Source organism: Leptosomus discolor, chromosome 13, assembly GCF_034619465.1.
Source record: "Leptosomus discolor isolate bLepDis1 chromosome 13, bLepDis1.hap2, whole genome shotgun sequence".
Taxonomy (NCBI): Eukaryota; Metazoa; Chordata; class Aves; order Leptosomiformes; family Leptosomidae; genus Leptosomus; species Leptosomus discolor.
Window position 1 is genome coordinate 6335881 of NC_141403.1, and position 13139 is coordinate 6349019.

The 13139-nt window shown below is 40.6% G+C and overlaps 1 protein-coding gene across 6 annotated transcripts in view; it reads right to left on the minus strand.

Moving 5' to 3' along the window:
• The window catches only part of ST18 (ST18 C2H2C-type zinc finger transcription factor), a 174414-nt gene that overhangs the window by 585 nt on the left and 160690 nt on the right, over positions 1-13139 (minus strand). For 5 of the 6 annotated variants that reach the window (XM_086472493.1, XM_086472498.1, XM_086472496.1 and 2 more), the window contains 6 exons: positions 8030-8092; positions 7854-7934; positions 6580-6801; positions 4411-4499; positions 2808-2911; positions 346-489 (listed from right to left, as the gene is read on the minus strand). In XM_086472493.1, coding sequence (XP_086328619.1) covers positions 346-489; positions 2808-2911; positions 4411-4499; positions 6580-6801; positions 7854-7934; positions 8030-8092 — 703 coding nt within the window. Of the gene's footprint in view, positions 1-345; positions 490-2807; positions 2912-4410; positions 4500-6542; positions 6802-7853; positions 7935-8029; positions 8093-13139 lie in introns of those variants that run through there. The other variant, XM_086472494.1, reaches the window with a different exon arrangement.

Below are 13139 nucleotides of genomic sequence, written 5' to 3' on the forward strand. Positions count from 1 at the left end.
GAAAAATCACCTGTATGAAACAGGTTAAAGTTTCAATCTAGGAGCAGAGTAAATAAGAGCTCTCGATGTGAAGTTCTCACTCTTTGTGCAGGGTGGACGTTCAGATAGGGAGGAATGGGGGAAAAGCCTGCCCTGCACAGTGTGGTACAGAGCAGAGACACCAGGCCTGCCCTGCTATCACTCAGATTTCATGATCCAGCATCTCTGCACAGTAAATTAGGCTAAAAGAGCTCTCTGCTAACGCAGCTCCAGTGCTCCTGCTGGTCCCTGAGCTTGCTCATCTGCTTCAAGTGCTGGCAAACCAGTCTCAAAGAAGGTGCGAAGCTGCTGGCTGTGTGGTCTTACCATCTGTGGAAGCTGAATGTCAGCGAGGCTGGAGATGAGGGCTTGGCTTAAGCCAGCTAACTCCTTCAACAGGCTCTCGTTGTTCTGCTCTATGAGTTTGTTCTCTTCTTCTATTGTTTTCAAATTGCTTTCCATAGATGTGATCTAAAAGACACAGGCAGGCACAAACACACAAACAGACAGGCCCTTGGCAGCATTGTAACCATGGTTTGAACCCAAAATTACAGTCACATGATTATAAGAGGGGCCACAATGGGTCTGAAACGCAGGTGGGTTTTTTTTAAGGTAGACATACATTCTCCACAGAATATTCACAGCAAGGTAGAGGTTGTATTTGCTGTGAACCAGTGGAATTTACTGCTGGTTCATGGAGAAACCCTGTGGCAGCGAGGCACCGGGGAGTACCCCACAGCGGGAGGAGGGAAGTGAGCTGGAGGGGTGGAGGTCAGTGTCTGAGCTGGGACAGAGTGTGGCCGCAGGGCTGGTGGAGGGAAGGAGAAAGGAGGCTGATGTTTACATGGCTGTCCTGCTCTTACAGCATCCCTGCTGCTCCACCACAATAGCAAGGACACGGGTATTAGCTGTTGTGCTACTTTCCTGCCCCGCTCCTGGGCGGAGGGTAGATCTGTGGGCTGGCTGGGATTAGTGACAGGGCTGGTGCTGGAAACAATAAGAGAAAAATAGAGTGGAAAGGAAACTGAGAGGCTGAGCACACCACGATCATCGCAAAGATGATCTCTGACCAGCAGAATGGAAACAAGGGTTTTGGAAAGAGTGGGAAAAAGCATCCGAGGGAGCAAAATGGTATCTTTTTAGCGTGACAGCACTGGGAATAGACTGAGCTCTGAAGGCTTCCATGTCAAAAGCAGTGCTGAAAATCCGCAGGCAGCAACAGCAGGGCCTGGTTGCCCACTGCCCAGCTCCTGGCCCCACAGCGGGCAGTGGGGCAGGACAGAACCAAGAGCTGACAGCCCTGTGCTTGGCCGTGGCTTCGCGAGGCACAGAGGGACGGAGTCCCGTCCACGGCTGTTGTGCCCACCCTCTCCTTGTTAGGATGCACACCTCTGCGCTGCTTAAATGTCTCTTGCTGTGGCCACTTTACTTCCCTTCCTCACACACCATCACACATCAAAGCTGTCCCCAGGGGTGGGAACCCTTTTTTTGCCTGCCTGCGACCCACTACAGCCTCTCCTCTGGAGGGTTCTTGTGGCAGCCTGGCTGGGCTAGACTAAAAGGAGAGGGAGCAAGCCATGGAGGGGACATGTTGCTTCGGCTGTAGTTGAGTTCAGGCTTTGCTGGTCAGACTGCCTTCACCAGGGAGCAAGGGCAAGGAGGAGAAATCTGACTGCACAAGTTGGGTGAACTCTGTGCAAACAGCACAGGGATCACCAGAGAGAACTGAAATAAGTGTCCTGAGACACTGAACACCCCACACAAACACACCCCCTCCCTCACTGCAGTGCAATTTGGGATGGATATCTCCACAACCTTTGCAGTGCAAAGTGAATCATTTAGAGCCAGCATAGGTGGCATAAACTTCACCCTTATTTAGACCATACATGCTGCAGTGGTTACAAAACCAGCATCAATCAGCACTATGCATTCCAGTGTGGTACAAATACAGAGGGGTATGGTTACACGCAGTTGGTTTTAGATCCATTTAGACTTGTATTCAGTTCCCAGATCTCATTTAGGAACTTTTTTCTTAAACTCTTCTTGCTAAGATATTGAGCAAGCTTCTGCTCTTGCTTTTACATAGTCTGCCCAGGTGAACTCCCAGGTGCATATCGGAGTCTCTGTGGGGATGAATGTATTCAGCTGACTCCAAAGAACCACTATCAGCCGATTTAATCTCTCCAGTATACAAAAGAATGAAAGAGAATGACTCTTTTCCATAGTTCCCATTAAGCTCCTCTTCTACACAAATTAGCGAAAGGCATCCATTCTTTATCAGGTGGTGCCTGGAGGCAAAATTCAAGCTATTTGAATAACTGACAGTGAGTGAACCGAACTAGGGAGATTTTCTTAGGTACACATTAAGAACAAAGTCAACTCGCATTAAGAGTTAGACGTGCGCTGGGAAGAGGTAATATCCTCCCTAAAAACCACAGTCATGGGATTCTGCACGGTTTGGTCAACAGAGGTTTGGTCAACAAAGGAAAATGAATGTTTTGTTTGGTAAATATGGTTTTTCTGCTTGCCAGGATTAGCTCCAAACTTCCCTGAATTTGTCATTCACCAGATCTTTAAGACAATACCCGTGAATCTGCTGCTTATTTACAGAAAACAAACAAAAATTTGACAAAAAAGCTTGTAGGATTTTCAGTGCCACGGAGTGATGGGAAAACCAGTGCACAGGAGACTAACTTGTCTTTAAACATAGCATTTACTTAACGTTTAATTTATTTATTGTGCTTCATCATAACAAGAGAAAAGGTAAAACTTTCACACCAGTGTCATACCTGGGTTTGAAGTTTCATCATGTCAGCTTCAATTTTAAGGTTGGATTCATTCAGTTCTTTTATTTCCTCATCCAAGTGTCTGATTTCTTCGTCACTCTCAATACCTGCGAATAGTTGAAAGCACCGATATCAGATTGAAAGTGTTCATGTGTAAATGCATGTATGAGTAATAAGCGGCGTTATCTGTTACTGAACAAGAAGAAGATAACAAGCTTTCGATCAAATGATTGATCCTTAAATTGCTTCTTACTTTGCCTTTACTGTCAAAATCATTCCTAGCTGTAAAACGTCTATGTGAGCTGAAACATAGGTGTTTTCTGAGTCTTTCTGTTTCACAGTTCTTTTTTTTTCCAGCGTAACATGCAGCTACAAGCTGGAGGGTACAGAAAGGAAAAATTGCTCAGATAGAGAAAAGTTTATCATAAAATGAGGAGGTATTTTAATGAGAGGTTTTTTTCATTTTAAAAGAAATGTAACAATAACCCTTCTTTTGCAGGGAACACCGCAGGGTGACTTCTCCAGTAGTATAACTGCTGAAGCTCCTCTGTACCTGCTTCTGATCCTGCAAGAAGTTCCGTGGGGGCAAATCTCTGTGCGGAATAACTTCAAGAAGCACAGCCTTAGTTACGTGTGATAAATAGTGAATTTTAGATAACAGCAAAAGGGATATTGTCAGGAAGCTAACAAGCACTACAGAAATAAAAAAAAAAAAAAAAGGAAAGCAGACTTTTCAGATCCCCACAAGTCAGACAGCAAAGGAAAAAACCTTCAGGTCTTTAATGAAAGGCTTGTCCTGAAAACACTGAGCAGCTACAGCTGCTGGCAATACATGTCCCTCATTCTGCTCAGTATTACTCTGAGACCAGCTCTGCCTGGAGATTTGTGCCACTGTTGTTGTTACTGCCTTAAAAACTAAAGCCCTGGACAGAGTCTACTGGGAGTCAGCTGGGGAAATCTGTAAGCAGCTGCCCCTGCCCAGTGATGACATAGCTGCATGGAAGTAAACTCATTTGCCCAACACAACACAACATTTTCCTCAGCAGATAGAGGCATAACGACTAAGTTCCCTGAATTCTGGCTCAGTGCCCGACTTAATAAAGCACGCTGTGTAAGAAAGGAGACTCCTACGTATTTTCCCCATATCTGTTTGGTAATTGTTCCTTCAAACTCACTACATGTGTTAGCAAAACTGTCCAAGTACTGCACAGAAACCAAACCATGTTGTATTCAAGTTAGGGAGAGGAGTCAATTTCTGCTCACAATATTTATCCCTTCTTACCTTAGTTATCAGATAGCTAAGTCCTCCTGATCTGTGACTAAGAATTTATTAGTAATAACAATATTAAAAGCCTCTCTGAGTCAAAAAATTATGCTCCGAGACAAGATGAGAGCATACCCTCAATGTTGAGTTATCTTGATGTAAATGAGAAGAATTTTATAATCTCTCATGCAAAGATTTTTGTTATTCAAGATTCGTTATTGCTGGAGACATCTGAAAGGAGTGAGAATTAATGCCAGAATGGCATAAAGGGGCATAAGTGTAAATGGGAGTCAGGGCCCTTCTATCTAAATAAATGTCATCATCTTTTACAAATCTCCTTACCACCACTTGCTTTAAGCTTGATAGTCATTAATTCTTCCGAAATTTTGCCCTTTTTTATGGCTTGTGCATTCAGAGGACAACCAGACAGGCTGAAACAGATAGGAAAAAAAAACATTAGCACCCACTTGAAAATGGCAACAATCCTTTCAGGCAATATTATCATGCACTTGGGCAGACCTCTGTACCTAAGGTCACATCAGTATCTCCATTATAGCACAGCTTCGGGGAATGACATAACTCATAAAGAGCCATTTAACTGTGTATTCCAGCTTGAAAATTGGCACAGAAATCTCAACCTAAAAGTAAACAACTCTTAAGCATATTTTAGAATAATCAAAATAGCAGTGGCAACTACTATTAAGTTATGTGAAGATGCACTTATGGAATTCTTGAAGTTCCAACACTCATAAATAAAAACTCTCAATTGTTTTTATTGAGGGCTTGTGCTCCAGAGGAGAGGGGCAGTATGGTCCTTTAAAATGGCAAGTTTACTATCATAAAAAGAAAATTAGTTAATGGGATGATTTCTATGGTGAACAAGTATTGTATCATTTTGTTGATACATAATAATGATCAATACAATAATAAGTCTGGATATACTCTACAGACTGTAATAGCTTTTTTGAATGGTTCTATTATATAGTCAGTTTGCTTTTTAACCACTGTTCACATTAAATTACATTTTCCTATTTCAAAGCTTACAATTTCATCAGCTGGTAATTATCTGAGGCAATTTTTATAGCCCACTAAAGGGCTAAGATGAATTGCACTGTCTTAATACTATCTTTATAAATAACAAAGAAGAAATACCCATATGCTGAAGAACTGGCAGAAGGATTTGTATTCAGATGTAGCCAAGTAAGGAGTGAAGGAAAATTTTGTTCCAGAGAAAAATAGTTTACTTTTGTGCATGTGTGAAAATTAAAAATAAAAATCCTAACAGACATGGTGTTTCCACATGGGAAAAAAAAAGCAAGCTTTTGTGGGTTAACGTTAGCTTTGCACTTGCTTAGCTGAAAGATATAAAGGGAAACACACTAGTTCTACAGTTCTAAAATGCTGCTTAACCTCTCTGCCCAGGGCAGACAACTAACTGGAAGAAGGTCTCAAAGCCATAGGTTCCTTTTTAGGTTTCAAGTGCGCTAGGAAAGGCTATCATATCCCAAAAATGCATTTACTACCTCATTTTAACTAACATGATCTTGAGTGTGAACCAGCCTTAAGTAGGACAGAAATAATCGGTAGTATGAGTTGCAACCAGCTAACATGCTATTATGTTATTTGCTGGAAATTATCATATTGCTTAGCGTGAGTTAATTAGCCCCAATTAACAGTAGTGTCCTAATGTGAAGACTTGAACGAGGGATGCAGATCATAAAGTCAGAATAGCACTGGGCTCTGGCTGAATTTGTTCAAGTCAAGTTTGGACTTTCTTGTGTTGCAGAAGCTGGTTCAGAGTGTTAGAAAGCAAAGGCAGCATAGCATATAGATTTAATTCCTGTTACAGAGAGAAGGCCAAACTTTGCCAGGTATTAATTAATAGCCAGATTCTTTAAGCAATATTGTTCAACTTGGTCAAATTTATACTAGTGTTTTCACAGTGATATATAAAATTGTGGTGTTGTTACTGGTTATGTGAGTCCTGCTTTGTAAGGATAGTTTTCTTTGTAAGGCTGTTATAACTTCAAATTTATGTAACCCATATGAGTTCTACATGTTTACTTTTTTGTGAGGTTCTAGCTATTGAAATACAAAGTTTATGAAAACAGCTTTTCTGCTAGTAGAAAGGTTAAATGAATGCAGCCATTGCTCTTACTAAATCTTTCTTGGTGACATCTCAATGATACTTGCATTTTCCATCAGAGATATACAGATATAACTCCATATTTGCCTAAGAAAGAACTCTGTTCAATTTTAAACCATAGAGAAACCGTGCTATCTGAAGAAAGACCTTGGAAAGTCACGCTGCAATGGGAACATAGAAAAAGAGGTAAAAGTTGTTCCCAGCTCCCTGCAAGTTATTCTGATCCGCATTGCTTCAGCTGCAAGGTAAACTATGTTGTTACTCGAGAGACTTCAGCACAATTCATTCAGACTGTAAGCTCGCATGTTGCCAATTCAACAGTGGAATGTTAAGGAAAAATGAAAAGAGAAAACACAAAGTTATACCTTCTGTGGGTGACAAAAACATTATTAACATGACCCAGCCCGTTGCAGCCTGGCAAAGGACAGTGTGGCAGCTCTTGTTTGTTCAGTTTCCAGGGTAGTGCAGACCCATTGACAGGACTCTCCTTCTGTCTCTTGGCAGCCAAAGGACAACCAGAAGCAGTGCGATGAGAAGTGTATTTACCTGATATGTGACCTTGGCCATCACAGCCTATCACTGGACATCTACAGAAACACAGCAAAAGAACCCCCGTTTTCACTGGAGAGAGCAGGCGAAGACAGTCTCAAGAAAATCTGAGAAAATAATGCCAGCTGCCTGTGCCACTTTGCATTCATGGATTAAGACTCGGTCCCTGGAGGCACACGGTACCTGAGCATCCAATTCATGTCAAGCTGAGTTATGGGGGTTCAGCTGATCTTAAGATTAGACAATTTAAAACACAGTCGTACAGCCTAAGAAATGAAAATGTTCATTTAGCTAGTATTTTACCAGAAAAGAAAATTGAAATTCTACCACAGGCAACAAATCACACTTCTGCAAGTGTACACAAAGTCAACATTCTTTCCCCTCTATCTAGGTTTTTGGCATGGAGCAGGAGATGGGTTCCTGTACCTGGAAAACTTCTATCACCTCGTGCAAATGCTTGCAAAGAAAGGTTTGGGGCTTTTTGTGCTGCTCTGTCAGTGCTGTGCAGCCGCTCATAGATCATTAGCACATATTAAGAACAACAAGGTATGCAACTAAATCTTCCTATCTATGTTCTGGCAGTTGTCATTTACTTATTTTAATGGAATGTGTGTTCAAGTCAGGAATGTAGTGAATCTCTATTGACTTTCCAGTTTTCACTTTAAGTGAAATTTTAATTTATTTATAGAGGAAAGACATGAGATTTACATATATTTGAGTTCCCTGGGACATATTTTGAAGGTGTCACTCTGATTTAATTAGCTGACACGTAAAGATTTCACTGCAGGCAGAAATAAGTTGTTTTCCTTCGTTTTGCCAAATTTTCTATCCAAGTGGCACTTTCGTAGCACTATTTAAGATAATTGGACCAATGCAAGCAGACACAGCGATCCTTCCTCACTGTTCAAGCTCCAAGGTGAGGGACTCCACCAGCTTTGCAAGAAGCAGAAGCGCTTGGTCCAGCCCCGGCTCTAGGCCCTGTTCCCCCACGGCTCAGATGAACTGGGGCACCTCCCGGGATGCCTCAAGGCCCTGAGCTCTTACGGGCTTTTTCCCCCCCTTCAGTGGAAGACGCTGCTTTTGTACTCACTTAAGTTCAGGGTCTTCTTTTTCTTCCTTGGTAGGAGTCACTTTGATACCTCCTTTCCTGGCACGAGGACAACCAGATAAGCTGAAAGAAGCACACAGAATAAAAGCCACCTCTTTCTGCTGCCGCTTGCCGAGAGCCCTGAGCGCTGCAGCCCCGTGCGGTGGGACGGTCTTTACCTTCTGTGGGATGCATAGTTCCCCGTCACGTGGCCAGAGCCGTCACAGCCAGGTGTCGGGCACCTATAGAATAATACACAATACAGCTTCAAAGGTACACAGGACATAACGTGTACCTTCTGCATTTTGTCTAGGATGGAAGAAAGAACAGCAGAGCTTTTGTTGCATCATCACAACTCATTCTTTCAGAGTTTTTTAAAAATAAGCAGGTTCCTTTCAGTTGTGGGTTTTTTTTTTTCTTTTCTAACGGAGTTTTAGTAAGGAATGTGAAATATATTGCATGTGATGTGTAGATTTAATGAGTTTATAACACTGTTTGCACCAAACATTTTTCCTTGTACAGAATCAACATTACAAAAAACCCCAAACCCCCAGATTGATATAGATCTATTTGTAAATTTACTGATATGTATTTGTTTGTTATTCTTCTGATGTTTTCAGGTTCAGATATAAATAAGCACTTTGCCAGTATTTACAGAAGGGCAAACAGAAGCAGAGAAGCAGTTTTACTTTTGGGCATCAGTAGATAATAGCCAGAATTTGAAATTAATAATCTGTATATTCTAGCACTGTAAGCATACAACAGGACCGTACCTTTCCAGCACTAGATTCAATCGGGTGTTCAGCTTGGCAATTGGATTATGCTTCTGTTTCATAGTTAAGGGGTTTCTGTGTGTGTGTGTGCAACAAACGAGCCTTTCCAAGTATGAATGATTAATGCTAAAACATCTGTACAACGAAAAGAAACAAAGCTGCCTGTTACTGTGTTTTTCTCAGCGACCTGGGAAGGTGGGCTTCTTGCTTGCTGGTCAGACATGAAGAACATGCTCCAAGAGCCTACTGGAGTCAGTAGGTCTTTCCACTGACTTTTGGGGGGTTTGGAGCAGGACCTTAGTGGTAGCATCTTCCATCTCAGAAGTTCAGATTTTACTTATGTTTTTATTTTGTTTAAGGCTATTGTATTTCTTGCGTGGGTTTCGGTTTTGTTTTGTTTTGAGAGAAGAGAAACACACCTTAGCACACAAAGCAGCACCAAAAAAATATTTACCTTTAGAAGCTGTGCCAGCCATTTCTGTGTTTCTGTATTACACAGCACAAAGTTCTTACGCTAAACATCCCTAAAGGCCTTTTGAATGCTACGATTGTTAGAGAGAATCAGAATTGTAGAAAGAGTTGCGCCAAGTAACAAACCATTAAGGAAACTTGCTCAATACTCTCTTAAGAGTCTCAGTTGTTACTGAATCTTTCCAGGGGTGAGGAGATGGGTGATTTAATCTAGTCATTGGTAGGCTGCCATGGAAAACACCTACAAACATAATTGTAAAATCACATCTGAGTGTGCAGGTGTGTCTCTTCACAGAATATTTAAAACTATTTTTCTGTGAACAATTAATTTGTCAAAAATTTGATTTCTTTTGGACATGACCAGATTTATTCACTGATTCAAGTAGAATTCAGCAAATAATTTCAACTGAAGAAAGGGGAGACTTTTTTTTTTTTAAAAAAGACAATGTCAAAACATTTCATGATGACGTTTTCTGAACAAAATATTTTGGCAGAATGGCATGCCTCACACTGACAGCAAAGGTAGAGGTGTGGGTTGCAGAGTGCCAGATATGCTCGACTGTGTAGAGCTAAATGTTGACCTGTCTGAGTGTGGGACAAGGACTGGGCACGATGTCATATGGAGTGGGCAGCAAGGGCAGATGTCTGGAGAGTGTGAACGCTCACAAGTAAATCCAGAACACCTGCCAAATACTACGGGTATTAATTTTGGCTACTTGTTTTATCAGATGATCACAGATGGAAGAGCTGTCCTCATAGACTGGACGTGGATTTTAATTCAGTAAGAGCTCTTTGTGGGAGACATTCAGATAACAAGTCTGAGAGTTACAGACTTAAAAAGGACGCTGAACTAAATTTTAATTTCCCCATCTATATTTACCCCTTCCAGCAACAGTTAGATTTCACAACCAGATTAGAGTCCAAAGTATTGTTGAAGTTCTTGAAATTTGAGGCTGAGATATTGTCAATACTGATGAAATTATAGGATCATATTTCAGATAGAGTACTGACAAATTAGCGAGAAGCTTCCCTAGCAAGACTTCTAAGCTTGACCATTGGGTTGGGTTTTCCAAATATTGGTTATATCTTTGTATGGATTGTGAAATTCCACAATACAAGGTACTCCAACAATGTGTTGCCTTACAGACAGTAATACCGTGGATCTTCATCAGCTTTTGTCTGGCTGATGAATTTGGACTGATGACCTAGCTCAGGGAGTCATCCTCTGGTTTGGATTCCTATACAGAGCCCAGAAAATCAGATTTACATTGGAGGGCCAGAGGCCTCAGGAGCTCAAGCTGTAAGATGTCAACTCTCAAGTGGGTGTAGGTTACAAATTCTTTTAAAATTCATTAAGTTTGTTTTCCAAGAGCAAATCTCTCAGTGATTTCACATAGAAATTCTTGTAACTGTGCATCAAACGCCTGCTATTCTGTTCCCTTCTCCAAGAGGGCTGCTTTATCTTTAGGTAGATGAAACTTGTAGAATGCCTGTAAAATTAGTACGCTGAGCTGCAGATCTGGTAGCATTTCTGGTACTTTTACTCCCTAGAAAGCTCACAGGGATGGCTGGATGTGAACTGTGGGTACAGCAAACCCACAGAGGTCAGTTGAGAAAACCACTGACTGACATATGTCACGCTGCTTATGGAATATGGATCTGTATCAATGTGTTGTGTGAAACCTAGCTAGGAGAACTGTTAGAATCTCTCCTAAAAATTGACATTTAACCACTGCAAGAGCTTGTCTAAGGATAGGACTGACTACTTATCCCTTAACATTTCTGAACTGTAAGTAATATCTTTCTGCAGTACACTTTTAAAATTCTGTAAGACTTGATAAGCAAGCTTTTTGATGAAATATAGGATAGTCAGTCATAATCATCCCTTATAGCTTTAAAATCTGAGTCATCATCCACTTTAGTATGTTTTAATTTGACCACCTTAGATTGCTCTGTGCTGCAAGAATCCTCAGATAAAAAATTTCTTTAATATCTCTCAAAGGCTCACTTTCTGAACAGATCTTCCCTCTTTCCAAACTGCAGATCACATGGGAGCCTTGTATCTTTGCTGGCTTAGAGTTTCATAATTAAAGCCAAAATCATATCTTGATTCTGGCAAAGTAAATGTGAATAAATTTTGGAAAAAATACATGGCTTTTTCATATTCATGACTAACCACATGAGGGTACTTTCATGGCCGAATTCTATGAACATTTATGCCCTCTGCTCATATAGCAATAGTAAAATTAATATTGATATCACTACTTTATACTAGTGCAAGCACGATTGCAGTTTTGGCGTAAGGTTTCATTTAGCCGACACTTATAAGAGCAGAGTTTTGTTTAAAATTTCACCTGAACAACATTTGCAGGAAGCTAAAATAAGGTGGTACGTTTGTGGAAAATAGTTTTATTTAGCCCTTTTTCCTTTTGCAAATTGTCTGTGAACAGATTTTGATTTTTGCTCTTTTTCTAGTTAATTGAAATTAAATGCTAAGTGCGTTATGCAACATATTTCTGTCTGTGAAATGTTCATGAACTTTGACTTTGTCTTTCACAACTCACTTATTATACATGGCGTACAGTGTGCAGTTTGTCATTTAAGTCATATGCTGTTGCTCCTCTTTCCTTATGGCATGACCAAAACTCTAGAAGCTTTAGTGGAAAAATAACCATATTGGTATGCAAATTTCCTTATTCACACATGAATGGGGGGGGGGGGGGGGGCGCTGCATGAGTAGCGACTATTCAAAATATTTGTGTGAGTGTCTATGTATGGCAGAAAGCCAACAAAAACAGGGGCGAATATATATGACTCAGCAAGTGATTTCAAATTTGTCAGCATTTTCACAAGTCAATTCATTGCTTCTTGTGCTGCTCTTTTTAAAACAAACTAAACCTATATTTTATACCTTTGAGACTCGGTGATGGAAAGACAAGCATTGTGCCAGTGTGTCACTTTACCTACTGGCTTTGGGAACAGCTTTCAACAGTTGCCTGTATAAATGGCCTTTCTTTGCCATTTTGCTGCATCTCCAGCAGCTTCAACTCCATAGCTACCAATAGTTCAGCATTTTGTTTTTAGTTCACATTGTCAGAGTAGAGGACAAGACCACTAACATTTGATCCGAGGAAGCTAACTTGTGACTAAACACTGAGTCAAGCCTAAACGTAGTCACTCTTACTATTAATACCATTAGAACAGCATAATTGTGCCATCATCAGACCTAATTTTCTTCTATCTGGACTAGGCATGAACCTAAAGGACAGAAAGGACAGTCACGGGATTCTCCCCTTTTTACACACATTCATGAGTTTTTCCAAGCCAGCTATTATGGGATCCAATTTACAAGTTGCAGAGGGAACGCTATGAAAGAACTCTAATTATCCTTTCCTCTTCCCCACATCCTTATTGACAAAGCCAATTCAATAACTAGATGACTGGTTGCCAGTGCCTCTCTTGACTACAGATTTTTGAAATATTCATATGTCCCTATACATCTGTCTATATAGCAGAGCCTGCACGGTCCTTTTGTAAGTGACATTTCATGGTGAGAATTATGCCAGCACAAAATCATATGACTTGATGTCTGCTTCAGTGACATTAAACTCAGAGTATATGGTAGTGAATGACAAAAAATGATTTACAGGAGTTCTGGTCTCATTTTTAGATTTATTCTAGCTAGGTTTATTTCTGACTAAATAATTCTAATTTATTCTAACTGGATCAGACTGAGTTATTTGCCAGATCAGTCTTACATGTTAGATATTTTCTTTTTCTCGCTGATTCAGAAATACTCTGAGAGGAGCCTCTCTCCTAGTGTTTACTTCATGGTCCTGGATAATTCATGAGAATGAAGGGGTACAAAATTGAAGAAAGCCGAATGGACAAAAGTAAACTCTATTTCACTCTAAAGCTTCCAAACAAATTCACTTCAAGTTTTGGAAAAAGGTTTGACATGGCTCAGAGCAATTCAAATGAACAACTGCATTAAAGTAGGGAACATGTTGATTGAAGATGAATAACAACAACATCTCTGTTTTTA